The 25580-nt window shown below is 51.0% G+C and overlaps 1 protein-coding gene across 1 annotated transcript in view; it reads left to right on the top strand.

Annotated features, from left to right (window-relative positions):
• Positions 1-25580, top strand: part of dpep1 (dipeptidase 1) — a 97449-nt gene that overhangs the window by 58316 nt on the left and 13553 nt on the right. Inside the window, exons 6-7 of the mRNA XM_085991641.1 lie at positions 8505-8681; positions 16467-16551. Coding sequence (XP_085847767.1) covers positions 8505-8681; positions 16467-16551 — 262 coding nt within the window. The remainder of the gene's footprint in view (positions 1-8504; positions 8682-16466; positions 16552-25580) is intronic.

Below are 25580 nucleotides of genomic sequence, written 5' to 3'. Positions count from 1 at the left end.
CGGCGCTGGGTACACCCCGTTGACGGCGAACAGTTTCAGCTGCTGGGCTGGCTCTCGCTCAGTTCCCCTTGCTCGGGCTCTGTCTCTCTCCCGCTCGCTCGGCTCTACCGGCGCTGGGTACACCCCGTTGACGGCGAACAGTTTCAGCCGCTGGACTAGCTCTCGCTCAGTCTCCCTTGGTCGGCTCTGCCTCTCCCGCTCGCTCGGCTCCCAATCGCGCCTCCCAGCCCTCTCGCAGTCCGGTGCTTCCCTCCCCGGCTGCGGCTGAGTTTTTATATCTTCCCGCGCCTACGCTCCCGGTCGCAGCGCTTCGTGGCTTCGGTCGCTGCCCGGCCTTTTTTGCCGGTCGCGGTCTAGCTGTCTCACGACGCCGTTGCGTCCCCAGCCTGTCTGTACCGCGGCTTCCTTGCTCCATGCTGCCCCAGTCTCAGCGCCTCTGGGCCCGACTTCTGTCCGGCTCCTTTCCCCCTCGACCGTGGTCGAGTGCACCGCCCTTATCTTCCGGTTATTCTTTTTACTTTTCCCTTACTCACAGTCACCGTGGCCGGCTTGCTTCTCGTGCTGATCGGCTCACTCCTCACCGTGGCAGAAGGGACAGTCAGTGCCTGTTGCTGATGGAAGTCTTTGTCTCTGAATTCTTCCTCCTTTCCAGCTCTGCAGACTCGAGTTTTCTCCCAGCAGAATGACGAGGGCGGTTGCCTCTTCTCGACGCTCGTTAACTGCTTCGGAAGTATTGTTGCCGCAGGGTACGATCGGACTCGTCGCCACTGTAAAGTCTGTGGGTTGTTTAGTTAATTAATACACAGACTACCAGAGTAACTTAAAACAGGACTTTACTATTCGAAGGTCAGGGCGAATCTGCCCAATAAATCCTGACACAGCACTTATATACCGGTGTGGTCACCGTCGGTATTACAGTATACAGAAGCCAACAAAGTAGTGCAACACCTAAAGTAGTTCTCTTAAAGGTGGACGGTTACATACAATAGTTCTCTTAAAGGTAGACGGGTACATACACTACAGGTAACATTAGCTACCCTCCAATCCATGGGAATTTTGGAAGATGACCAACAATGCATCTACTATTTCTAGGGCCACTTCCTTAAGTACCCTCGGATGTAGATTATCAGGCCCTGGGGATTTATCGGCCTTCAATCCCATCAATTTCCCTAACACCATTTCCCTACAAATACTGATTTCATTCAGTTCCTCCCTCTCATTAGACCCCGTGTTCCCCGGCATCTCTGGGAAGTTATTTGTGTCCTCCTTTTTGAAGACAGAACCAAAGTATTTAAATGTATTTAATTGGTCAGCCATTTCTTTGTTCCCCATTATAAATTCCCCTGATTCTGACTGCAAGGGACCTACGCTTGACTTCACCAATCTTTTTCTCTTCACATATCTATAGAAGCTTTTACAGTCAGTTTTTATGTTCCCTGAAAGCTTACTCTCATACTCTATTTTCCCCCTCTTAATTATCCTCTTTGTCCTCTTTTGCTGAATCCTAAACTGCTCCCAATCCTCAGGTTTACTGCTTTTTCTGGCCAATTTATATGTCCTCTCGTTGGATCTTATGCTATCCCTAATTTCCCTTGTTTGCCACAGTTGAGTCACCTTTTTTGTTTTATTTTTATGCCAAACTGGGATGAACAAATTCTGTAGTTCATCCATGTGATCTTTGAATGTTTGCCATTGCCTATCCACCGTCAACCCTTTGAGTAACATTCCCCAATCAATCCTACCCAACTCGCGCCTCATACCATCGTATTTCCTTTATTTAAATTCAGGACCCTAGTCTCTGAGTCAACTACTTCACTCTCCATCTTAATGAAGAATTCGATCATATTATGATCGCTCCGCCCCAAGGGGCCTCGCACAACAAGATTGCTAATTAATCCTTTCTCATTACATAATACCCAGTCTAAGATGGCCTGATCTCTAGTTGGTTCCTCGACATATTGATCCAGGAAACCATCCCGTATACACTCTAGGAATTCCTCCTCCATAGTATTATTACTAATTTGGTTAGCCCAATCTATATGTAGATTAAAGTCACCCATGATAACTGCTGTGCCCTTATTGCACGCGTCTCTAATTTCCCGTTTGATGCCATCCCCAACCTCTGCAATACTCAACCAGGAGCACCTGTTGGGAATTCGGCTGCGTGCCTCCCTGGATTTTCCAAGCATTAAAATGAATGGACAGAAAGTCGTGAGGGAGGGGTGCACCCCAAATTTCTGACAGACTCCTGGCAGTCAAGGCCCCATGTCAGAATGCAGTTTTGTAAAATGATTTGTGTGGAATTTAGATACTAATTCCTTTTAGAGCTATCCGTAAATGGTGCAACATAGGAATGTTTTGGTATACAAAGCAATCGGGTTCATATGTGGACAATACAGGCTCATTTGCAGAAAGTGTATTTTGTAGATATTGCTGTTTGACTCCTGGAATTCTGAAAGACATTTTCAACTTTCAAAATATTCACATTTTTTTAATATGTTCTTGGGATGTGGACGACGCTGGCAAGACCGCATTTATTGCCCGTATCTAGTTGCCCTAAGAAGGCGGTGGTGGACCTTCTCCTTGAACTGCGGCAGGCTTTGTGCTCTAGGTGCTCCTAAAGTGGTGTAACGATAACTGAAAAAATCCGACAATCCTGAAGTACTGGACATAAAGTAGAGTTATAGAAACCATACAATTATACAGTCCTTTGTAAATAAACCAAATTATATAATTTTCTTCATTATTTTGATAGTGATTGGAGCAGCAAGCTGTAACAGAGTAAAATACCTGTAGAAGTTATTAAGTTAATGTTGTGTCCGTCAGTAGTAAGACACAAGACTGCAGGAGAACGGTACAACAGGTGTTTACTCAACGTGGCTCACTCTGGAACTGAACTGTACAGATTACTACTCAGTACTATATACAGGTGTGGTCACTGCCAGTACTACAGTATACATGAGCTGTAAAAAGTAGTTCCCCCCTTAAAGGTATATACATTACAATTCCTCCCCTTTTAGATTAACAGTACCATAACACTCATTTAACAATTAAATATCAAACTAATTACAATTAACACTTTTAACATACAACGTTAGCTGAAAATAGTCCATTTATATATTCAGTCTTTGGGGAGGCTTCCTGATCCTTTCTGGATAGCGCCTTTCCCGAGTGTCTCGCTCTTGGTGCGGAGGCGATTCTGGCACCCTGTCGTCGGTTGGGTCATCAGCTTCCGATGCTACTGTTTCTGGGGTAGATGCGACCTGTACGTCGGGTTCCTCACCAGGTACGTATGGGCGAGGCAAGGGGTTGACTTGTTCCTGTGACTCTAGGATCTGGTCAGCATGGCGTCTCACGATGTTCTCCCCAACGTCCACTGTGTACATTAGTGGGCCCTGCCGTGTGCATATCGTTCCTGGCTGCCATTTTTCTGTTCGGTAGTCGCGGGCCAAGACTGGTTGCCCTACATTGAAGCTCCTTGTTGGCTTCTCATGGATGTGCTGGAATTGCTTACTCTCAACATCTCTTCGTACGTTTGGTCTGAGCAAATCCAGGCGAGATCTTAACCTTCGGTTAAAGAACATCATGGCTGGGGCCTGGTTGGTGACTGCATGTGTCGCATTCCGGTAGGCGAACAGGAAATTGTCCACCTTATGCTGCAGCGGAATGTTGTCATTGTACATAGCCTTTATTGCCTTCTTAAAGGTTTGTATGAACCTCTCAGCCAATTCATTTGTGGCTGGATGATACGGGGCGGATGTGTAATGCCTTACCCCATTCTTCTTCATAAACCTCTGGAACTCTTCGGACACAAACTGTGGTCCGTTATCGGAGCAAATCTGTTCTGGCAAGCCGTTCCTGGCAAAAATGGTCCGTAGGACTGCAATAGTTTTCTCCGTGGTGGTGGAGGACATTTTGATGACCTCAGGCCATTTCGAGTGCGCATCCACGGCTATTAAAAACATTGAGTCCATGAATGGACCAGCAAAATCAATATGCACCCATTGCCATGGAGGTGAGGGCCACTCCCATGGGTGTAGAGGGGCATGTGGTGGTGCAGTTTGGACTTTCTGGCATCCTGAGCAGCTCTTGGTCAGGTCCTTGATTTGTTTATCGATTCCCGGCCACCACACATAAGCCCTGGCAAGGCTTTTCATTTTTACCCCTCCCAGATGACCCTCATGAAGCTCATTGAGCACTCTATCCCTTAACTTGGGTGGAATTACCACTCGGGATCCACACATCAAGGTCCCCCGGCACACTGACAGCTGTTCTGTTCTTGTCGAGAATGCTGGCAACAGTGAGTCGCCATGTGCTGGCCATCCCTTCACCGTCAAAACAAATACCCGAGACAGTGTCGGGTCATTTCAGGTCTCCTTTTCTATACGAGCGTTAGTTACCGGTAGGCATTCAACTATAGTCGAATGAAATATTTCGACAGGATCCACTGCTGGTGCTTCCTCCGCAGTAGGCAGTGGCAGGCGTGATAGTCCATCAGCATTTCCATGCTGTTTCGTGCCCTTATATTCAATCTCATAGTGGTGTGCCCCTAGAAAGAGTGACCATCTTTGTAGTCGTTGCGCAGTCATCACCGGAACGCCCTTCTTCGGATTAAAAATGGAGACAAGAGGCTGGTGGTCAGTCAGCAAGGTGAATTTCTGCCCGTGCAGATAGTGATTGAACTTTTTCACTCCCCACACTAGGCTGAGGGCCTCCCTGTCAATCTGGGCATAGTTACGCTCGGCTGAGGTTAGTGATCGTGACGTAAAGGCTATTGGCCTCTCTGAGCTGTCCGAGAATTTGTGCGACAGCACCGCTCCAATGCCTTAGGGTGACGCATCACACGCCAACCGAATTGGTAGTGCTGGGTTGAAATGGGCCAATACCTCTTTCGATGTGATTAGTGTTTTGCTCTTCTGGAAAGCTTGTTTACATTCGTCACTCCACTTCCATGGCACTCCAGTTTGCAGTAGGGTGTTCAGTGGGTGTAGTATTTTAGACAAATTTGGCAAGAACTTATGATAGTAGTTTACCAGCCCGAGGAACGACCTCAGTTGTGACACGTTTTCCGGTGCTGGAGCCTTGACTACTGCCTCAATCTTTTCAGGGGACTTATGTAACCCCTCTTTATCGATAACGTGGCCACAATACGAGATCTGTTTTTTAAAAAACTCGCATTTGGGGCGGTTAGCTCGGAGCCCATATTCCTTCAATCTAGTGAGCACCTGCTCCAGGTTGGCGAGGTGATCACTGTCATTTTCGCCCGTGACCAGGATGTCATCCAAATAACACTGGGTCCCTGGGATCCCTTGCAGGACTTGTTCCATTGCCCTTTGCCAAATAGCCGGAGCTGATGCTACCCCGAATACCAGCCGGTTGTATTGGTAGAGACCTTTATGGGTGTTGATTGTGAGGAATTTTTTCGATGCTTCTTCTACCTTCATTTGCAGATACGCCTGGGCCAGATCAATCTTAGTGAAGCGTTTCCCTCCAGATAGCGAGGCGAAAATATCTTCAATCCGCGGAAGTGGATATTGCACGGTGTGAAGGACTGGGTTCACTGTTACCTTAAAGTCCCCACAGATGCGAACCTTCCTTGGTTCCCCAGGCGTGCTGCTCAACGACTTTTTCATCACAGGGACGATGGGTGTAGCCCACTCACTCCAGTCTACCTTGGACAGTACTCCTGAACGTTCCAAACTCTCCAGCTCTGCTTCGACGGCTGGGCGGATCGCATAAGGTACCGGTCTGGCCTTAAAAAATTTTGGGCTTGCGTTTTCTTCGATTTTAATTGTTGCTGTCATGCCTTTTAGTGTTCTGAGTCCTTGCTGGAACACTTCTTGCGTGTCGGTTAGGATCTTTGACAGTCGCCCAGGTGTGACGTCGTCATCCTTTTTGGCAGCCACAGTCAGTGCTTGTATGGAATGCCAATCCAGCTGTATTTTCCAGATCCATTCACGTCCCAGTAATAGTGGTCCTCCATCTTGCAATACATACAGGTCTAGTTTTGGTGTTTCCTTACCGTTATATATAACGGTCACCCTTATTTTTCCTTTGGAGTAGACTTTTTGCCCCGTGTACATCTTCAAAATAATTTTTGTGTCTCTCAAGGGTATGTGTGAGAATAGCCGCTAGTAGTCCCGTCGGTTTATGACTGTTATGGCTGATCCTGTGTCCAATTCCATTTTTACCTGGACTCCTGCTCTCTTGAGAGTGACCCAAATGGTTCGGTGATCCTCCGTTGTGATCACATTATGTAGTTTCAGACAACTCAGCTCCCTGCTTTCGGAGTTGGTATCACTCTTTTGTTCATCTGAACTATTCTCCGTCACCTTATGTACCTTCTTGTACTTTTCTTTTGGAGATTTCTTATTGCTGGTTTTCTTTCCCGACCTGCAGACTCGTGCTATGTGTCCTACTTTTCCACACTGTCTGCACACTTTGTCTTTGAACCAGCAATCATTGTGGTCGTGTGTTGTTCTGCCGCAGCAATAGCACTTCTCTGTTCTGTATGACATTTCGTTTGTGCCATGTTCTTGTGGTCTCTGTTGTATCTCTGCAGCGCCCCGTGCTGCTGCTTCATATGATATCACAATGCTGAAAGCCTTGTCCAGCGTAAGGTCCTTTTCAGATAAAAGCCGTTTCTGGGTTCCTTCACTTTGAAGCCCACACACAAACTTGTCCCTTAAGGTATCTGCCAGTCCCGTTCCAAACTGGCAGTGTTTCGATAGTTTGCGCAGTTCTGTTAAATATTCAGCATTGCTTTCATCCTTATGCTGGTTCCGTTTGTGAAACTTGAATCTTTCTGCTATCAGCAGCGGTGTGGGGTTTAAATGTTCCTGTAGTATCGTCACTATGTCTCCAAAGCTCTTTTCCACTGGCTTCGCTGGGGTTACTAGATTTCGTAATAAGCCATACGTCTTTGCACCCATTAAATTTAACAATACCGGCGCTTTCTTGTCATCTGACACCTCATTTGCCTTGCAGTATACCTCTATTCGTTCGACATATGTAGTCCAATCTTTGACTTCATTGTCAAATGTGGTGATACTGCCACTCTTCGGCATTTTGGGTGTGGTTTAAAATGGCCTAAAATGGCGTCTCCCGCGCTTTCCTTCCTCCCCCGCTGCTGCCAACGCCGCTCTCGGCGGTCCTCGTGGCAATGGCGGTGCCCTGTAGGTTTTGCGCGCTTCTCCTGCGCTGCTACCAACGCCGCTCTCGGCGGTCCTCATGGCAATGGTGGCGACTCATGGGTTTCTGCGCGTCTCTCTCCCTCTCCTCGACGCTGCTCGGCCCCTGAACACTGGCTGCGCCCTGTGCGCTCTGCCCTCTCTCTCTCCCGTCGACGCTGCTCGGCCCTTTGCTGTGCCGCTCGGTCGGGCTCTAGCCCGCCGCTGTCCGGGAAGGGTCTGCGCACTACCTGTTGCCAGCCCATTTCGCTGGACCACCGCGACTGGAAAGCCAAGCCTGGCTCTCAACAGCCTCCCCCGCAATTCTCGAGTCTCTGCTGGATGACTGGGCAGTTACCCGTGGTCGACACCTGTGTCTCTGGCCTTGACCTCCAATCTACTGGTCTCCAGGAACGAATCCCTGGGAGGTGATGCAGAGTTGCAGGTAGGATCGAATTTGCCTCGTCGCCAATGTTGTGTCCGTCAGTAGTAAGACACAAGACTGCAGGAGAATGGTACAACAGGTGTTTACTCAACGTGGCTCACTCTGGAACTGAATTGTACAGATTACTACTCAGTACTATATACAGGTGTGGCCACTGCCGGTACTACAGTATACATGAGCTGTAAAAAGTAGTTCCCCCCCTTAAAGGTATATACATTACAGTTAACAAAGCTCCTGTTTATTCAGCAGAATAAGTATTAAACTGGGCTAGAATCTACTTTCAGCTTGGTGGCAGACAGTGACCTGGAAATTGCGGTCGGAGGCTTGCCGCCCACGTAGGCCTCCAAAGCGCAAGAAAACTCCATACTTACCTGCTGCCTCCAGAGCCTCGGACTCTTGCGCTCCTGGGCCTGCATTAAAACATTTTTAATCGGGACAAAATTGACTTAAACTCATTTTAAATGTAAATGAATGTTTAAATCATTTTTTAAAAATTTATTTAAACATTTATTTAAACCCTTACGCTAGTAAAAGAAGACCTTCTGCCTGCTTTTACCAGGCATAAAAGTTGGTGGGTATTCGCTGGGCACCCAACTCTGTGCCAGCGAAAGTGAATTTACAGCGGATGGGTACAATCTGTCAAGGAGAAACTTGACAGATCGCAAGTTCCGGGTTTTCGTGCATGCGCATCGCAGGCAGAAACCCGGAACTTGCGGGGCACTTATGACCACGTCTGCATACGCTGTCATAGGCGAGTAAGACTGGGAACTAAGACAGTGACGTATTACAAGTAGTCAGAATGAAATTATCTCCAAGATAATTTGATAAATGAGCTTCATCATAATTTGAATAAAACGATGGAATTATTACTCTTTTTTATTGCATCTAAGAAAATCATCCGAGAGATGAACCGCCTGGGAATGATCATCGATTTAGCACACACTTCTGTCAAGACAATGAATGATGTCCTGCAGCTTTCAAAGGCTCCCATCATATTCAGCCACTCATCTGCCTATGCCATATGTAACCATAAGCGCAATGTACCAGATGAAATTCTGAGGAAAGTGGTAAGAATCCCAGTTATAAATTCATGCTTTACTTCTTTTCTTGATCAGAGTTTGTGGAGATTTTGAAGGATTCCTTTGCATATTTAGCAAAGTACATTTGTAAAATGGCACAATAATCATGTCAGAAATGTCTATTGAATAACAGACATAGTTGTACAGAAGTGCTTTTGCAAATATTCATTATTTGGAGTATTTAAACGTCTATCAGTTGTTTGATAAAAGAAAGCTTTCAAGTTCTGTCTAAATGTTTTCATGAACTTAAAATTATTCACATGTTAATAAAAAACATGACATCTGCAGAGGTTATATATATAGATATATAATTTTAAAAGTGAACGTGTGGCTGGTGCAGTGATGCTGAGTGTTACAGCAATAACACTCAAAGCCATGCAGTAGGTGTTGTGCGGGTAAATATATACTTTCATGGGAATAGGTCCAAACCCTACTCCTCTCAGTTCCCAATCTGAGCTGTACTGAGTTGTAAGGGTGATTAGAGGGACAAAAAAGACCTGGGAAAGAAGCATAGGTAAAACATAACAGTAAAAAATTCTTTCAGTACTACATTAGTAAGAGGTCAGTCAGAGAAGACATGAGAACCATGAAGTGGATTTAATTTGGAGTGTGTTTCCATCATGGGGCTGGCTGCATTCAGGAATTCCAGGCCTACATGCGGCCTAACTGGTGCCTTAAAGGTATTTTTGCAGGCCACCACGAAAAAGGTAAGTTTGCAAAATATGCTTACCTCAGTGTGGAGCCAGGAGGAGCAGACGTGCTCCTTCCAACCCCACAATAAAACTATGGGCCACTGTTGGCCACTGCTCACCCAACCCCCCTCCTCACTACCACCGCCTCGACCCTCCCTCACTACCACCGCCTCAACCCCCCCCACTACCGCCACCTCAACCCTCCCTCTCTCTCACCACCTCAACCCCCTCTCTCTCACCACCTCAACCCCCCTCTCTCTCACCACCTCGACCCCCCTCTCTCACCACCTCAACCCCCTCTCTCTCATCACCTCAGCCCTCCCTCTCTCACCACCTCAACCCCCCTCTCACCACCTCAACCCCCCTCTCTCACCACCTCAACCCTCCCTCTCTCTCACCACCTCAACCCCCCTCTCTCTCACCACCTCAACCCCCCTCTCTCTCACCACCTCAACCCCCCTCTCTCACCACCTCAACCTCCCTCTCTCTCACCACCTCAACCCTCCCTCTCTCACCACCTCAACCCCCCTCTCTCACCACCTCAACCCTCCCTCTCTCTCACCACCTCAACCCTCCCTCTCACCACCTCAACCCTCCCTCTCTCTCACCACCTCAACCCTCCCTCTCACCACCTCAACCCTCCCTCTCACCACCTCAACCCCCCTCTCTCTCACCACCTCAACCTCCCTCTCTCACCACCTCAACCTCCCTCTCACCACCTCAACCCCCCTCTCTCTCACCACCTCAACCTCCCTCTCTCTCACCACCTCAACCCTCCCTCTCTCACCACCTCAACCCCCCCTCTCTCACCACCTCAACCTCCCTCTCTCTCACCACCTCAACCCTCCCTCTCTCACCACCTCAACCCCCCTCTCTCTCACCACCTCAACCCCCCTCTCTCACCACCTCAACCTCCCTCTCACCACCTCAACCCTCCCTCTCTCACCACCTCAACCCTCCCTCTCTCTCACCACCTCAACCTCCCTCTCTCTCACCACCTCAACCCTCCCTCTCACCACCTCAACCCCCTCTCTCACCACCTCAACCCCCTCTCTCACCACCTCAATCCCCCTTCTACCGCCACCTCAACCCTCCCTCTCTCACCACCTCAACCCTCCCTCTCACCACCTCAGCCCTCCCTCTCTCTCACCCCGTTGACCCCCCCTTCTACTGCTGCCTCAATCCCTCCACTACCGCCACCTCAACCCTCCCTCTCTCTCACCACCTCAACCCCCTCTCTCACCACCTCAACCTCCCTCTCTCTCACCACCTCAACCCTCCCTCTCACCACCTCAACCCCCTCTCTCACCACCTCAACCCCCTCTCTCACCACCTCAATCCCCCTTCTACCGCCACCTCAACCCTCCCTCTCTCTCTCACCACCTCAACCCTCCCTCTCACCACCTCAACCCTCCCTCTCTCTCACCACCTCAACCCCCCTCTCTCACCACCTCAACCTCCCTCTCTCTCACCACCTCAACCCTCCCTCTCACCACCTCAACCCCCTCTCTCACCACCTCAACCCTCCCTCTCTCTCACCACCTCAACCCTCCCTCTCTCTCACCACCTCAACCCCCCTCTCTCACCACCTCAACCTCCCTCTCTCTCACCACCTCAACCCTCCCTCTCACCACCTCAACCCCCTCTCTCACCACCTCAACCCCCTCTCTCACCACCTCAATCCCCCTTCTACCGCCACCTCAACCCTCCCTCTCTCACCACCTCAACCCTCCCTCTCACCACCTCAGCCCTCCCTCTCTCTCACCCCGTTGACCCCCCCTTCTACTGCTGCCTCAACCCCTCCACTACCGCCACCTCAACCCTCCCTCTCTCTCACCACCTCAACCCTCCCTCTCTCACCACCTCAACCCTCCCTCTCACCACCTCAACCCTCCCTCTCACCACCTCAACCCTCCCTCTCACCACCTCAACCCTCCCTCTCTCTCACCACCTCAACCCCCTCTCTCACCACCTCAACCTCCCTCTCTCTCTCACCACCTCAACCCTCCCTCTCTCTCACCACCTCAACCCCCTCTCTCACCACCTCAACCTCCCTCTCTCTCACCACCTCAACCCTCCCTCTCACCACCTCAACCCTCCCTCTCTCTCACCACCTCAACCCCCCTCTCTCACCACCTCAACCCCCCTCTCTCACCACCTCAACCTCCCTCTCTCTCACCACCTCAACCCTCCCTCTCACCACCTCAACCCTCCCTCTCACCACCTCAACCCTCCCTCTCTCACCACCTCAACCCTCCCTCTCACCACCTCAACCCTCCCTCTCTCTCACCACCTCAACCCTCCCTCTCACCACCTCAACCCTCCCCCTCTCTCACCACCTCAACCCTCCCTCTCACCACCTCAACCCTCCCTCTCTCTCACCAACTCAACCCTCCCTCTCTCTCACCACCTCAACCCTCCCTCTCACCACCTCAGCCCTCCCTCTCACCCCGTTGACCCCCCCTTCTACTGCTGCCTCAACCCCTCCACTACCGCCACCTCAACCCTCCCTCTCTCTCACCACCTCAACCCTCCCTCTCTCACCACCTCAACCCCCCTCTCTCTCACCACCTCAACCCCCCTCTCTCACCACCTCAACCTCCCTCTCACCACCTCAACCCCCCTCTCTCTCACCACCTCAACCCTCCCTCTCTCACCACCTCAACCCTCCCTCTCTCTCACCACCTCAACCTCCCTCTCTCTCACCACCTCAACCCTCCCTCTCACCACCTCAACCCCCCTCTCTCACCACCTCAACCCCCTCTCTCACCACCTCAATCCCCCTTCTACCGCCACCTCAACCCTCCCTCTCTCACCACCTCAACCCTCCCTCTCACCACCTCAGCCCTCCCTCTCTCTCACCCCGTTGACCCCCCTTCTACTGCTGCCTCAACCCCTCCACTACCGCCACCTCAACCCTCCGTCTCTCTCACCACCTCAACCCTCCCTCTCTCACCACCTCAACCCTCCCTCTCACCACCTCAACCCTCCCTCTCACCACCTCAACCCTCCCTCTCTCTCACCACCTCAACCCCCCTCTCTCACCACCTCAACCTCCCTCTCTCTCACCACCTCAACCCTCCCTCTCACCACCTCAACGCTCCCTCTCACCACCTCAACCCTCCCTCTCTCACCACCTCAACCCTCCCTCTCACCACCTCAACTCTCCCTCTCTCTCACCACCTCAACCCTCCCTCTCTCACCACCTCAACCCTCCCCCTCTCTCACCACCTCAACCCTCCCTCTCACCACCTCAACCCTCCCTCTCTCTCACCACCTCAACCCTCCCTCTCTCACCACCTCAACCCTCCCTCTCACCACCTCAGCCCTCCCTCTCACCCCGTTGACCCCCCCTTCTACTGCTGCCTCAACCCCTCCACTACCGCCACCTCAACCCTCCCTCTCTCTCACCACCTCAACCTCCCTCTCTCACCACCTCAACCCTCCCTCTCACCACCTCAACCCTCCCTCTCTCACCACCTCAACCCCCCTCTCTCTCACCACCTCAACCCTCCCTCTCACCACCTCAACCCTCCCTCTCTCTCACCACCTCAACCCTCCCTCTCACCACCTCAACCCTCCCTCTCTCTCACCACCTCAACCCTCCCTCTCACCACCTCAACCCTCCCTCTCACCACCTCAGCCCTCCCTCTCTCTCACCACCTCAACCCTCCCTCTCTCTCACCACCTCAGCCCTCCCTCTCTCTCACCACCTCAACCCTCCCTCTCTCTCACCACCTCAACCCTCCCTCTCTCTCACCACCTCAACCCCCCTCTCTCTCACCACCTCAACCCTCCCTCTCTCACCACCTCAACCCTCCCTCTCTCTCACCACCTCAACCCTCCCTCTCTCACCACCTCAACCTCCCTCTCTCTCACCACCTTAGCCCTCCCTCTCTCTCACCCCCTTGACCCCCCTCCTACTGCTGCCTCAGCCCCTCCACTACCGCCACCTCAACCCTCCCTCTCTCACCACCTCAACCCTCCCTCTCACCACCTCAACCCTCCCTCTCTCTCACCACCTCAACCCTCCCTCTCACCACCTCAACCCTCCCTCTCACCACCTCAACCCTCCCTCTCTCTCACCACCTCAACCCTCCCTCTCTCACCACCTCAACCTCCCTCTCTCTCACCACCTCAGCCCTCCCTCTCTCTCACCCCCTTGACCCCCCTCTCTCTCACCACCTCAACCCTCCCTCCCTCTCACCACCTCAACCCTCCCTCTCTCTCACCACCTCAGCCCTCCCTCTCTCTCACCCCCTTGACCCCCTCTCTCTCACCACCTTAGCCCTCCCTCTCTCTCACCCCCTTGACCCCCCTCCTACTGCTGCCTCAACCCCTCCACTACCGCCACCTCAACCCTCCCTCTCTCACCACCTCAACCCTCCCCCTCTCTCACCACCTCAACCCTCCCTCTCTCACCACCTCAACCCTCCCTCTCTCTCACCACCTCAACCCTCCCTCTCTCACCACCTCAACCCCCCTCTCTCACCACCTCAACCCTCCCTCTCTCTCACCACCTCAACCCTCCCTCTCTCACCACCTCAACCCCCCTCTCACCACCTCAACCCTCCCCCTCTCTCACCACCTCAACCCTCCCTCTCTCACCACCTCAACCCCCCTCTCTCACCACCTCAACCCTCCCTCTCTCACCACCTCAACCTCCCTCTCTCATCACCTCAACCCTCCCTCTCTCACCACCTCAACCCTCCCTCTCTCACCACCTCAACCCTCCCTCTCTCACCACCTCAACCCCCCTCTCTCTCACCACCTCAGCCCTCCCTCTCTCTCACCCCCTTGACCCCCCTCTCTCTCACCCCCTTGACCCCCCTCTCTCTCACCACCTCAACCCTCCCTCCCTCTCACCACCTCAACCCTCCCTCTCTCTCACCACCTCAGCCCTCCCTCTCTCTCACCCCCTTGACCCCCTCTCTCTCACCACCTTAGCCCTCCCTCTCTCTCACCCCCTTGACCCCCCTCCTACTGCTGCCTCAACCCCTCCACTACCGCCACCTCAACCCTCCCTCTCACCACCTCAACCCTCCCTCTCACCACCTCAACCCCCCTCTCTCACCATCTCAACCCTCCCTCTCTCACCACCTCAACCCTCCCTCTCTCATCACCTCAACCCTCCCTCTCTCTCACCAGCTCAACCCCCCTCTCACCACCTCAACCTCCCTCTCTCTCACCACCTCGACCCGCCTCTCTCTCTCCCCCTTGAACCCCCTTCTACTGCTGCCTCGAACCCCCCATTACCGCCACCTCAACCCTCCCTCTCTCTCATCCCTTGACCCTCCTGCTACTGCTGCCTCGACCCCCCCACAACCACCACCTCAACCCTCCCTCTCTCTCCACCACCTCAACCCTCCCTCTCGCTCACTGCCTCAACCCCCCTCTCTCTCACCGCCTCAATCCTCCCTCTCTCTCACCACCTCAGCCCTCCCTCTCTCTCACCGCCTTGACCCCCTTCTACTGTTGCCTCGACCCCCTCACTTCCGCTGCCTCGGCCCTCCTCTACCATCGCATTGACACCCCCTCTCTATAGCCAACTCGACCCCCCCACCACTGTTTCAACCCTCCTCTCTATCACTGCTTCGACCCTCCTCTCTACCGCCGCCATGACCCCTCCTCACTATCATCGCCTCGAACCCCCCTCTCTACTGCCACCTTGACCACCCCCCACTATCGCCGCCTCTACCCCCCACTCCACCTTGACACCCCTTTCTACCGCCATCTCGATCCCTCTCCTGAGTGCCACCTTGACCCTCCCCCACCCCACCCAATGTCTCCTAGCCCTCCGTTCCTTGATCGGTCCCCGTCCCGATCAATCCTCCTCTTTGTCCGTGAGCCTGGGGGCGCCCAATAGGTGTCCACAGCTCGCTGGTCTCATTTAAGTGGAATTGACATACAGATCGGTCATGATCTAATTGAATGTCAGAATAGGCTGGAGGAGTTGAATGGTCTATTCCTGTTCCTATGCTCTTTAACAGCAAAGGCTAGACTGAGTGAAGCAGTCGGACAATTTACAAAAATTACATTACAAAAGAGAATGTATTTGTGCAATTTTAATGTTGATGTTAAATATGTTTCTTCTTTTATTTAATGAAGAGACCATTGTGTTTGATTACACTACAATGTTGCATTACCGAGCGGTAATGGTATGGATGGCGACCTAAGTTGAGCTCCTGATCCTATGCCATTGTAGGCAGGTGTCAAGAGGAGGTCAGATACTTCCCCACAGAGAGGGTATAAAACAAGAATGAGACTTGCCACAGGGTGCACTTACACAGCTCCCAGCCCAAATTTCACAGTGACCTTAGTGAAGGCCTGGGAGAAGGTCACCTACCTGCCTTCCACCAAATGTCTGTGGTGTGAACAGACCCAGAAAAAGAAGGAGTTTCACTCTGGGGGGGGAAAAATGACATGAAATTGTCCATTCTCTGGATATAGACAAAGAATTCTAAATTCACATTTCACAGGATGCATTCACCATCTTTTTAAAAATTCCTTCTCGGGATATGATCGGCACAAGCAAGGCCGGCATTTATTGCCCATCCCTAGTTACCCTGGAGAAGGTGATGGTGAACCGCCTTCTTTAACCACTGCAGTCCGTGTAGCGAAGGTGCTCCAACGATGCTCGTAGGTAGGGCATTCCAGGGTTTGGACCCTGTGATGATGAATTTTCAATGTAATTTTCTTTCTTTGTAGATTGCCCCTCACCTTCAGTCAGCCGAGCCTGGTCACCTCTGCTGATAAAACAGCAGACAGTTGGCCTGCTTAAAGACCATTATCAATGGTTCCTATAGTTTGCCATCACAAGGCACTGGAGACTGCCCGCACCATAACTAGCCCCATTGATTTTCTTTTCCCCTGCACGCAATTACTACAGCCTGTACTTGGCACAATCATATCAATTCAGAAAAAGCCATTGTGATATTTTAGTGGGCTTTGTGCATTTGAAACAATTCTGGAATATGAAATTGGGCGTGTCTAGATGTCTTTATATATGTCAGCCGTTCACTTGTCCAGAAAATATAAATCAACCTGCTGAATCATTTCTATGAATGGATTCACTTGACAGAGTGAGAAGAATGGTATTGTGATGGTGAACTTCTACAATGAATACGTTACCTGCAAGTCTACAGCTAATCTTTCAAATGTGGCAGGTCAGTACTTGCACTGTGCTCTCAAGTCAAATTATTTTTTTAAACAAATTTCTGCTATTGTGAAAGAGAACATTTTCTAGCAGGTTCACATAGGAACATGAGTAGGCCATTCAGCCCCTCAAGCCTGTTTTGCCATTCAATGAGATCGTGGCTGATCTGTATCCTAACTCCATCCACCCGCCTGGGCTCCATATCCCTTAATGCCCTTTGGCTAGCAAAAATCTCTCCATCTCAGATTTAAAATTATTAATTGAGCTAGCATTTTTGTGGGAGGGAGTGCCACACTTCTACCACCCTTTGTGTGAAGAAGCGTTTCCTAACTTCTCTCCTGAAAGGCCTGGCTCTGATTCTAAGGTTAAGTCCCCTTGTACTAGACTCCCCACCAGCGGAAAAAGTTTCTCTGGGCTCGATTTTGCCATTGGGGCGGGCTGGGGGGCGTGTCAACCGCTTTTCGTGTTATCCACCCGACTTCACTTTGATGTGGGGGAAAAATGCGCTTTTCACCTAATTGGCCAATTGATTCCCAGCGTGTGGGAAGCCCTGGCCCAATTAGTCAAATCCATCCTGAAAGTCGCCTCCGATGACGTCATCAATGCTGCTGGATTTAAGGCCTGCAAGCAGCCTTGCTTCTTCTGGAGACTACAAGCTTCATGTCCATTGCTGTAAGCCCTTATTTCAGCCACGATGTCCAGCAGCAGGCCAAAGTCTGCTCCATGCTTTGATGAAGACGCCCTGCAAGCTCTGGTGGAGGGAGACAGATCCAATAAGAAGGTGCTCTTCCCTTCCTCAGGGAGGAAAAAGCCTCCTCAGCAGACTAAAGCTGTGTGGATGCAAGTGGCCCAGGAGGTCAATTCAATGTCTATGTGTCGCAGAACCTGGCTGCAGTGCAGGAAGAGGTTTCATGACCTTCTGCGCACTGGAAAAGTGAGTATGACTTTCCCATCACCCTCAATCTGATCCCCATCGCCTCTCCTCACCAGCACTCTGCTTTGACAACCTCTTCCTCCACATCCCACTTGACACTGACATCCTGCACCCTTACCCATTCCCTCTCTCTCGATGGTCACATTCAACTAACTATTCGACTATGCAGCCTGTAGTGTATGTACCTTTAAGGGGAGAACTACTTTTTACAGCTCCTGTATACTGTAGTACCGGCAGTGACCACACCTGTATATAAACCCCGAGTAGGGATCTGTACTGTTAGTTTTAGAGTAACCCTCATCCAGTAAACACCTGTTGATTGTTCCTCTGCAGTCTCTGTCTATTTATTGTAGGACACCATACCTCAAGATACACGGATTTAACATTGGCGACGAGTCGATTCGAACCTACCTGCAACTCTGCATCACCTCCCAGGGATTCGCTCCTGGAGAACAGTGAAAGAAGAAGGCTGAGTCCAGAAGTGCGGGCGTCAACCATCCAGAGAAGACTTGAGCATCGCAGAGGAGGCTGTTGAGAGCTGGGCTTGGTTCTCCAGTCACGACGATCCAGCGCAACGGGCTGGCAACAGGTACGGTGCAGACCCTTCCCGGACAGCGGCGGCTGGAGCCGACCGACGGCACAAAAAAAGGCTGAGCAGCATCGACGGGGTAAGAGAGAGGGTAAAGTGCACAGGGCGCAGCCGGGGTTGAAGACCGAGCGGCGTCAACGAGAGAGGCGCGCAGGAAAACGCGCAGAGCGCAGTCAGTGTTCAAGGGCCGAGCAGCATCCACGGAGAAGAAGGGAGAGCGCGGGAAGAAAGGAAAGCGCGGGAGACGCCATCTGAGCCGCAGCGGAGAAGAAGGGAGAGCGCGGGAGACGCCATTTTTTTTATAGCCACAGCGGAGAAGAAGGGAGAGCGCGGGAAGAAAGGAAAGCGCGGGAGACGCCATTTTGAGCCACAGCGGAGAAGAAGGGAGAGCGCGGGAGACGCCATATTTGAGCCAGTCTAACCACACCCAGGGATGCCGAAGAGTGGCAGTGTCACAGCGTTCGACAATGAAGTCGAAGATTGGGCGACATCTGTCGAACGCATGGAGGTGTACTGCAAGGCGAGTGAAGTGCCAGATGATAAGAAAGCGCTGGTATTGTTGAATTCAATGGGTGCAAAAACGTATGGCTTACTACGGAACCTGGTAACCCCAGAGAAGCCAGTAGAAAAGGGTTTTGAAAACATAGTGGCAATCCTACAGGATCACTTAAACCCCACACCGCTGCTGATAGCAGAAAGATTTAAGTTTCACAAAAGGAATCAGCATAAAGATGAAAGTAATGCTGAGTATTTAACGGAACTGCGCAAGCTATCGAAACACTGCCAGTTTGGGACGGGACTAGCAGATACTTTAAGGGACAAGTTTGTGTGTGGGCTTCAAAGTGAAGGAACCCAGAAACGGCTTCTATCAGAAAAGGATCTTACGCTGGACAAGGCTTTCAGTCTGGCAGTATCACACGAAGCAGCCGCACGGGGTGCTGCAGAGATACAACGGAGACCGCAAGAATATGGTACAAATGAAATGTCATGCGGAACAGTGAAGTGCTACCGCTGTGGCAGAAATACACACGACCATAACGATTGCTGGTTCAAGGACAAAGTGTGCAGACAGTGTGGAAAAGTAGGACACATAGCAAGAGCCTGCAGGTCGGGAAAGAAAACCAGCAGCAAGAAATCTCCACAGGAGAAGTACAAGAAGGTACATAAGGTGATGGAGAGTAGTTCAGACGAACAGAAGAGTGATACAGACTCCAGAAGCAAGGGGCTGGGTTGTCTGAAGCTACATAATGTGATCAAAACGGAGGATCACCAAACTATCTGGGTCACGCTCAAAATAGCCGGAGTCCAAGTAAAAATGGAATTGGACACAGGATCAGCCCTAACAGTCATAAACCGAAGGGACTACAAGCGGCTATTCTCACATATACCCTTGAGACATACAGAGATTGTCTTGAAGACGTACACGGGGCAAAAAGTCTACCCCAAAGGAAAAATAAGGGTGAACGTTATATATAATGGCAAGGAAACACCAAAAATGGACCTATATGTATTGCCAGATGGAGGACCACCACTACTAGGACGTGAATGGATCCGGAAGATACAGCTAGATTGGCATTCCATACAAGCACTGACTGTAGATGCCAAAAAGGATGACGACGTCACACCTGGACGACTGTCAAAAATGCTAACTGACGCACAAGAAGTGTTCCAGGAGGGACTCGGAACACTAAAAGGCATAACAGCGATGATCAAAATAGAGGAAAATGCAAGCCCAAAGTTTTTTAAGGCATGGCAACGGGTGGATATTGATTTTGCTGGTCCATTCATGGACTCAATGTTTTTGATAGCCGTGGATGCGCACTCGAAATGGCCTGAGGTGATCAAAATGTCCTCCACCACCACGGAGAAAATGATTGCAGTCCTACGGACCATATTTGCCAGGAACGGCTTGCCAGAGCAGATTTGCTCTGATATGCGATCCGCCCAGCTGTCGAAGCAGAGCTGGAAGGTTTGGAACGTTCAGGAGTACTATCCAAAGTGGACTGGAGCGAGTGGGCTACACCCATCGTTCCTGTAATGAAGAGGTCGTTGAGTAATACGCCTGGGGAACCAAAGAAGGTTCGCATCTGTGGGGTCTTTAAGGTGACAGTGAACCCAGTCCTTCACACTGTACAATATCCGCTACCGCGGATTGAGGATATTTTTGCCTCGCTATCTGGAGGGAAACGCTTCACTAAGATTGATTTGGCCCAGGCGTACCTGCAAATGGAGGTAGAAGAAGCCTCGAAACAGTACCTCACGATCAATACTCATAAAGGTCTTTACCAATACAACCGGCTGGTGTTCGGGGTAGCATCAGCTCCGGCTATTTGGCAAAGGGCAATGGATCAAGTCCTGCGAGGGATTCCAGGGACCCAGTGTTATTTGGACGACATCCTGGTCACGGGCGAAAATGACAGTGATCACCTCGCCAACCTGGAGCAGGTGCTCACTAGATTGAAGGAATATGGGCTCCGAGCTAATTGCCACAAATGCGAGTTTTTCCAGAAGCAGATCTCGTATTGTGGCCACGTTATTGATGAAGAGGGGTTATATAAGTCCCCTGAAAAGATTGAGGCAGTAGTCAAGGCTCCAGCACCGGAAAATGTGTCACAACTGAGGTCGTTCCTCGGGCTGGTGAACTACTACCATAAGTTCTTGCCGAATTTGTCTACAGTACTACACCCACTGAACGCCCTGCTGCAAACGGCGGTACCATGGAAGTGGAATAACGAATGTAAACGAGCTTTCCAGAAGTGCAAAGAATTGATCACATCAAAAGAGGTGTTGGCTCATTTTAACCCAGCACTACCAATTCGGTTGGCGTGTGATGCATCACCCTATGGTATTGGAGCAGTGCTGTTGCACAAATTCCCGGACGGCCCGGAGAGGCCAGTAGCCTTTGCGTCTCGGTCACTAACCTCAGCCGAGCGTAACTACGCCCAGATTGACAGGGAGGCCCTCAGCCTAGTGTGGGGAGTGAAAAAGTTCAACCACTATCTGCACGGGCAGAAGTTCACCTTGCTGACCGACCACCAACCACTTGTCTCCATCTTTAATCCAAAGAAGGGCGTTCCGGTGATGACTGCACAGCGGCTACAAAGATGGTCCCTTTTTCTAGGGACGAACCAATATGAAATAGAGTATAAGGGCACGAAACAGCATGGAAACGCTGATGGGCTATCACGCCTGCCACTGCCTACTGCGGAGGAAGCACCAGCAGTGGACCCTGTCGAAATAGTTTATTCAACTATAATTGAACGCTTGCCAGTAACTAACGCGGATATAGAGAAGGAGACCCGAAATGACCCGACACTGTCTCGGGTATATGACTTGACGGTGAAGGGATGGCCAACACATGGCGACTCACTGTTGCCAGCATTCTCATCCAGAAGAGAACAGCTGTCAGTATGCCAGGGGACCTTGATGTGTGGATCCCGAGTGGTAATTCCACCCAAGTTAAGGGAGAGAGTGCTCAATGAGCTTCACGAAGGTCATCTGGGAGGGGTGAAAATGAAAAGCCTTGCTAGGGCTTATGTGTGGTGGCCGGGGATCGATCAGCAAATCGAGGACCTGACAAAGAGCTGCTCAGGATGCCAGAAGGTCCAAAATGCACCACCACATGCCCCTCTACACGCATGGGAGTGGCCCTCCTCTCCATGGCAACGGGTGGATATTGATTTTGCTGGTCCATTCATGGACTCAATGTTTTTGATAGCCGTGGATGCGCACTCGAAATGGCCTGAGGTGATCAAAATGTCCTCCACCACCACGGAGAAAATGATTGCAGTCCTACGGACCATATTTGCCAGGAACGGCTTGCCAGAGCAGATTTGCTCTGATAACGGACCACAGTTTGTGTCCGAAGAATTTTGGAAATTTATGAAAAGGAATGGGGTAAGGCATTACACATCCGCCCTGTATCATCCAGCCACAAATGGATTGGCTGAGAGGTTTTTACAAACCTTTAAAAAGGCAGTAAGGGCCATGTGCGATGACGACATTCCATTGCAGCATAAGGTGGACAATTTCCTGTTAGCCTACAGAAATGCGACACATGCAGTCACCAACCAGACCCCGGCCATGATGTTCTTTAACCGAAGGTTGAGATCTCGTCTGGATTTGCTCAGACCAAATGTGCGAAGAGATGTTGAGAATAAGCAATTCCAGCACATCAATGAGAAGCCGACAAGGAGCTTCAATGTAGGGCAACCAGTCTTGGCCCGCGACTACTGAACAGAGAAATGGCAACCAGGAACGATATGCACACGGCAGGGGCCACTAATGTACACAGTGGATGTTGGGGAGAACATTGTGAGATGCCATGTCGACCAGATCCTAGAGTCACAGGAACGAGTCAACCCCATGTCTCGCGTACCTGGTGATGAACCCGACATACAGCTAGCATCTACCCCAGAAACAGTAGCATCGGAAGCTGATGAACCAACCGACGACAGGGGGCCAGAATCGCCTCCGCACCAAGAGCAAGACACTAGGAAAGGCGCTATCCAGAAAGGATCAGGAAGCCGCCCCAAAGACTGAATTTATAAATGGACTATTTTCCATGAATGTTGCATGTTAAAAGTGTTAATTGTTTAATGAATGTTATGTTACTGTTAATCTAAAAGGGGAGGAATTGTAGTGTATGTACCTTTAAGGGGAGAACTACTTTTTACAGCTCCTGTATACTGTAGTACCGGCAGTGACCACACCTGTATATAAACCCTGAGTAGGGATCTGTACTGTTAGTTTTAGAGTAACCCTCATCCAGTAAACACCTGTTGATTGTTCCTCTGCAGTCGCTGTCTATTTATTGTAGGACACCATACCTCAAGATACACGGATTTAACACAGCCCTCACACTCCCTATCGCTGTGATGCTATGAAAACAACTTACAACACACAGGGCTGGCCCTTGGTCTTGCCACCTCACTCCATCTTTTTCTCCTAACCATCAATGATATGGATTCTCTACACTCACTCCTTCATTCTCACTCAAACTCCACTTGTCTCCCTCATTGCAGAAAAAGAGAGCTCACAATAAGAGGGAAAGAGCGAGGACAGGAGGAGGGCCACCCTCAGTAGCCCAGCTCACCCCCAGGGAGGAGGCGGCCCTGGAGATCGTGGGAGTGGAGGAGGATGCGCAAGTGGGGGACGGACAGATGGGTGCATCAGAGCAAGCTGGTAACAGAATAGTTTATCATCTCTCTCATTGACATTGCATGAGTCACTGATAATGATTCTGATGCTCTAACAGATTGACTTTTGATCATCTGCAATATTCAATGTGCATGTAACCTTGCCCTCACATCTCTGACTCTTTCCTTTACTCCCCCACAGGACCATGGAGAGCCCCCGTCCCCACTTTCCAGGAGGAAGAGCCTGAGCTTCCAGACTCCTCAGAGGAAGCTGCAACCTCTGAAAGCGCTCTGTCAGCAGAATTCAGTGTACCCAGCACCAGCGCAGACACTCACACCTCGGTGATACCTTCGCGAGATAGTGCAGTGTTGTCACCTGGTGTATCACAGCTCACAAGTGAGCATCAGCAGATGGTGGAGACAGGGACAGCAGTGGAGAGTTCTAGTCGGAGGGCGCAGAACTCTGCCAGCTCGGCTCAGCTGCATGTTGACCCTCTGCCTCCGGGTCCATCCAGAAGGACAGCGGTGCTGGAACTCCAAGAAGAGGTGTAGGAGTCTCTGGCAGGTTTTGTCTCCAGGGTCGCTGCGAGTGTGGAGCGAATGGAGGAGTCCATCGCTAACATGAGTAGAGCCTTTGTGGAGGCGTTGGCGCATGAAGGCAGCATCACGGAAAGGATGGCAACCTCCGTGGAAAGGCTGGCTATGGCCATGGAGGCAGTAAGTCGCTGGAGTGAGGAAAACATGGTGAGTGTTCAGAATAGACTGACATCTCTGGAGGAGCGATGGTCAGCTATTGAACACAGAAACCAGAGCTTCATGGAAGTCCTTCTGAGTAGGACTGCCAGTGCAGATACAGGTCCCCATGGCCCCCCTGATGTGCAGCAAGGTGCTCTCAAGCCACTTGCAAGCGCTGAGGGGGACCTGACCCATGAGAGGGAAGTTGGTGGCAGACATCAAGGAAGTGGGGGCTCCTCTCCAAGCGCTTGCACTTCCATGTCACTGCAGAGCCCTCAGTCAGAGCCCCACTAGAGTCCCCACCCAACTGAGATCGGCGTCTCAACCCCTGTACAGCCGCAGGAGCAGCAGACTGTTGACGAGCCCTCACAGGCTCGCAACCCCAGAGGACGCCCGCCAAAGGTGTCGAGGCAGGAGCAGCAACAAAGTGAGCAAGGGGCCTCCACATCTGCTGAAGCCACAGGGGAAGCACCACGTAGGAGCAAGCGTAAACGAAAGATAATGCACAAGTAGTCACAAGAGTAGTCACTTGGCTGTAATTTTGTGTTTAATTTTAACATGCCATCAGTTGCATATTGTCATAAAAAATACAGATGGGAAACTGTTGCAGTTGTGGCATCTGTCAATTCGGAAATTGGACTTCCACATTGAGGGCTTAGGGTGACTTGCAATTGTCAGTATGGTGGTCAGAGTGATAGGAATCTGAAGGCTCTTGGCCATTGTCGATGGTCTGATAAGCTGCGAGGCAAAAGTGTTTGATTGTGCAGGCTAAGCAAATCTGGCCAAGTGCCTCCCTTGCATCCTGGGCAGCAATGTGGTCGTGCGCTGGCACCTTCTGGCCTGTGCAGCTTCAGGTGGGTGAGCAGCAGCTTGGCACTCCTGTTGATGCTGCTGCTGTTGGTGGTGCTGTTGTTCATGGTTCTACTGCTGCCATGGCTGGTCTTCATCTGAATCTGATGTCCAAGAGGAAAGGAAATAAATGGTTCCCATGCTTCTGGCATATGCCTCAGTTGAGGAAGCACTCAGTCAAGGTGGGGAGAGGGGTTTCCCAGGAGGTCACACTGGAGATGGGTGTCAGGCTCCAAACTTCCAAAACAATGAGTAGGCCTGTTAAAAGTTCCCCCAGACCTGAGACAACAAAGTTCTGCCACCTGCAAATGAAGATTGCTGAAAACTCCTTTTTAATGGTGGAGCTGCAGCTATTAGTAAGCAATCCACTTGTGCTGCCGCCAGGTTTCACTGGCATGTTTCAGAGGTGGCGTGAAGCACGTGGGAAAAGTGTTAAAATCAGAAAGGCCTCTCAAATGGGATTATAGAGGCACTTAACTGGTTGTTAAGGGCCTTAAGGGCCTATCCCGCCTCTTGGAGGTGGGATGGAGACGGGGTCAGAAAACTCGCATGTGGAAAAATTGCTCGGAGGCGGGATGGAGGCGGGATCGGGCCCGCCCGCCAGTTTTAGCGATTTTAACACCTCACACGCCTCCAATCCCGCCTCCTCGGGCCTGGTAAAATCGAGCCCTCTGTGTCTACCCTATCAATTCCTTTCCAAATCCGAAAAACGTCAATCAAATCACCCCTTCACCTTCTATATTCCACAGACTACAAGCCTAGTTTATGTAATCTCTCCTCATAATTTAACCGTT

This window comes from Somniosus microcephalus, chromosome 6, assembly GCF_052327205.1.
Source record: "Somniosus microcephalus isolate GS21.2 chromosome 6, FLI_Smic_1.0, whole genome shotgun sequence".
In the NCBI taxonomy this organism is placed as follows: Eukaryota; Metazoa; Chordata; class Chondrichthyes; order Squaliformes; family Somniosidae; genus Somniosus; species Somniosus microcephalus.
This window is presented reverse-complemented; position numbering and strand designations above follow the sequence as displayed.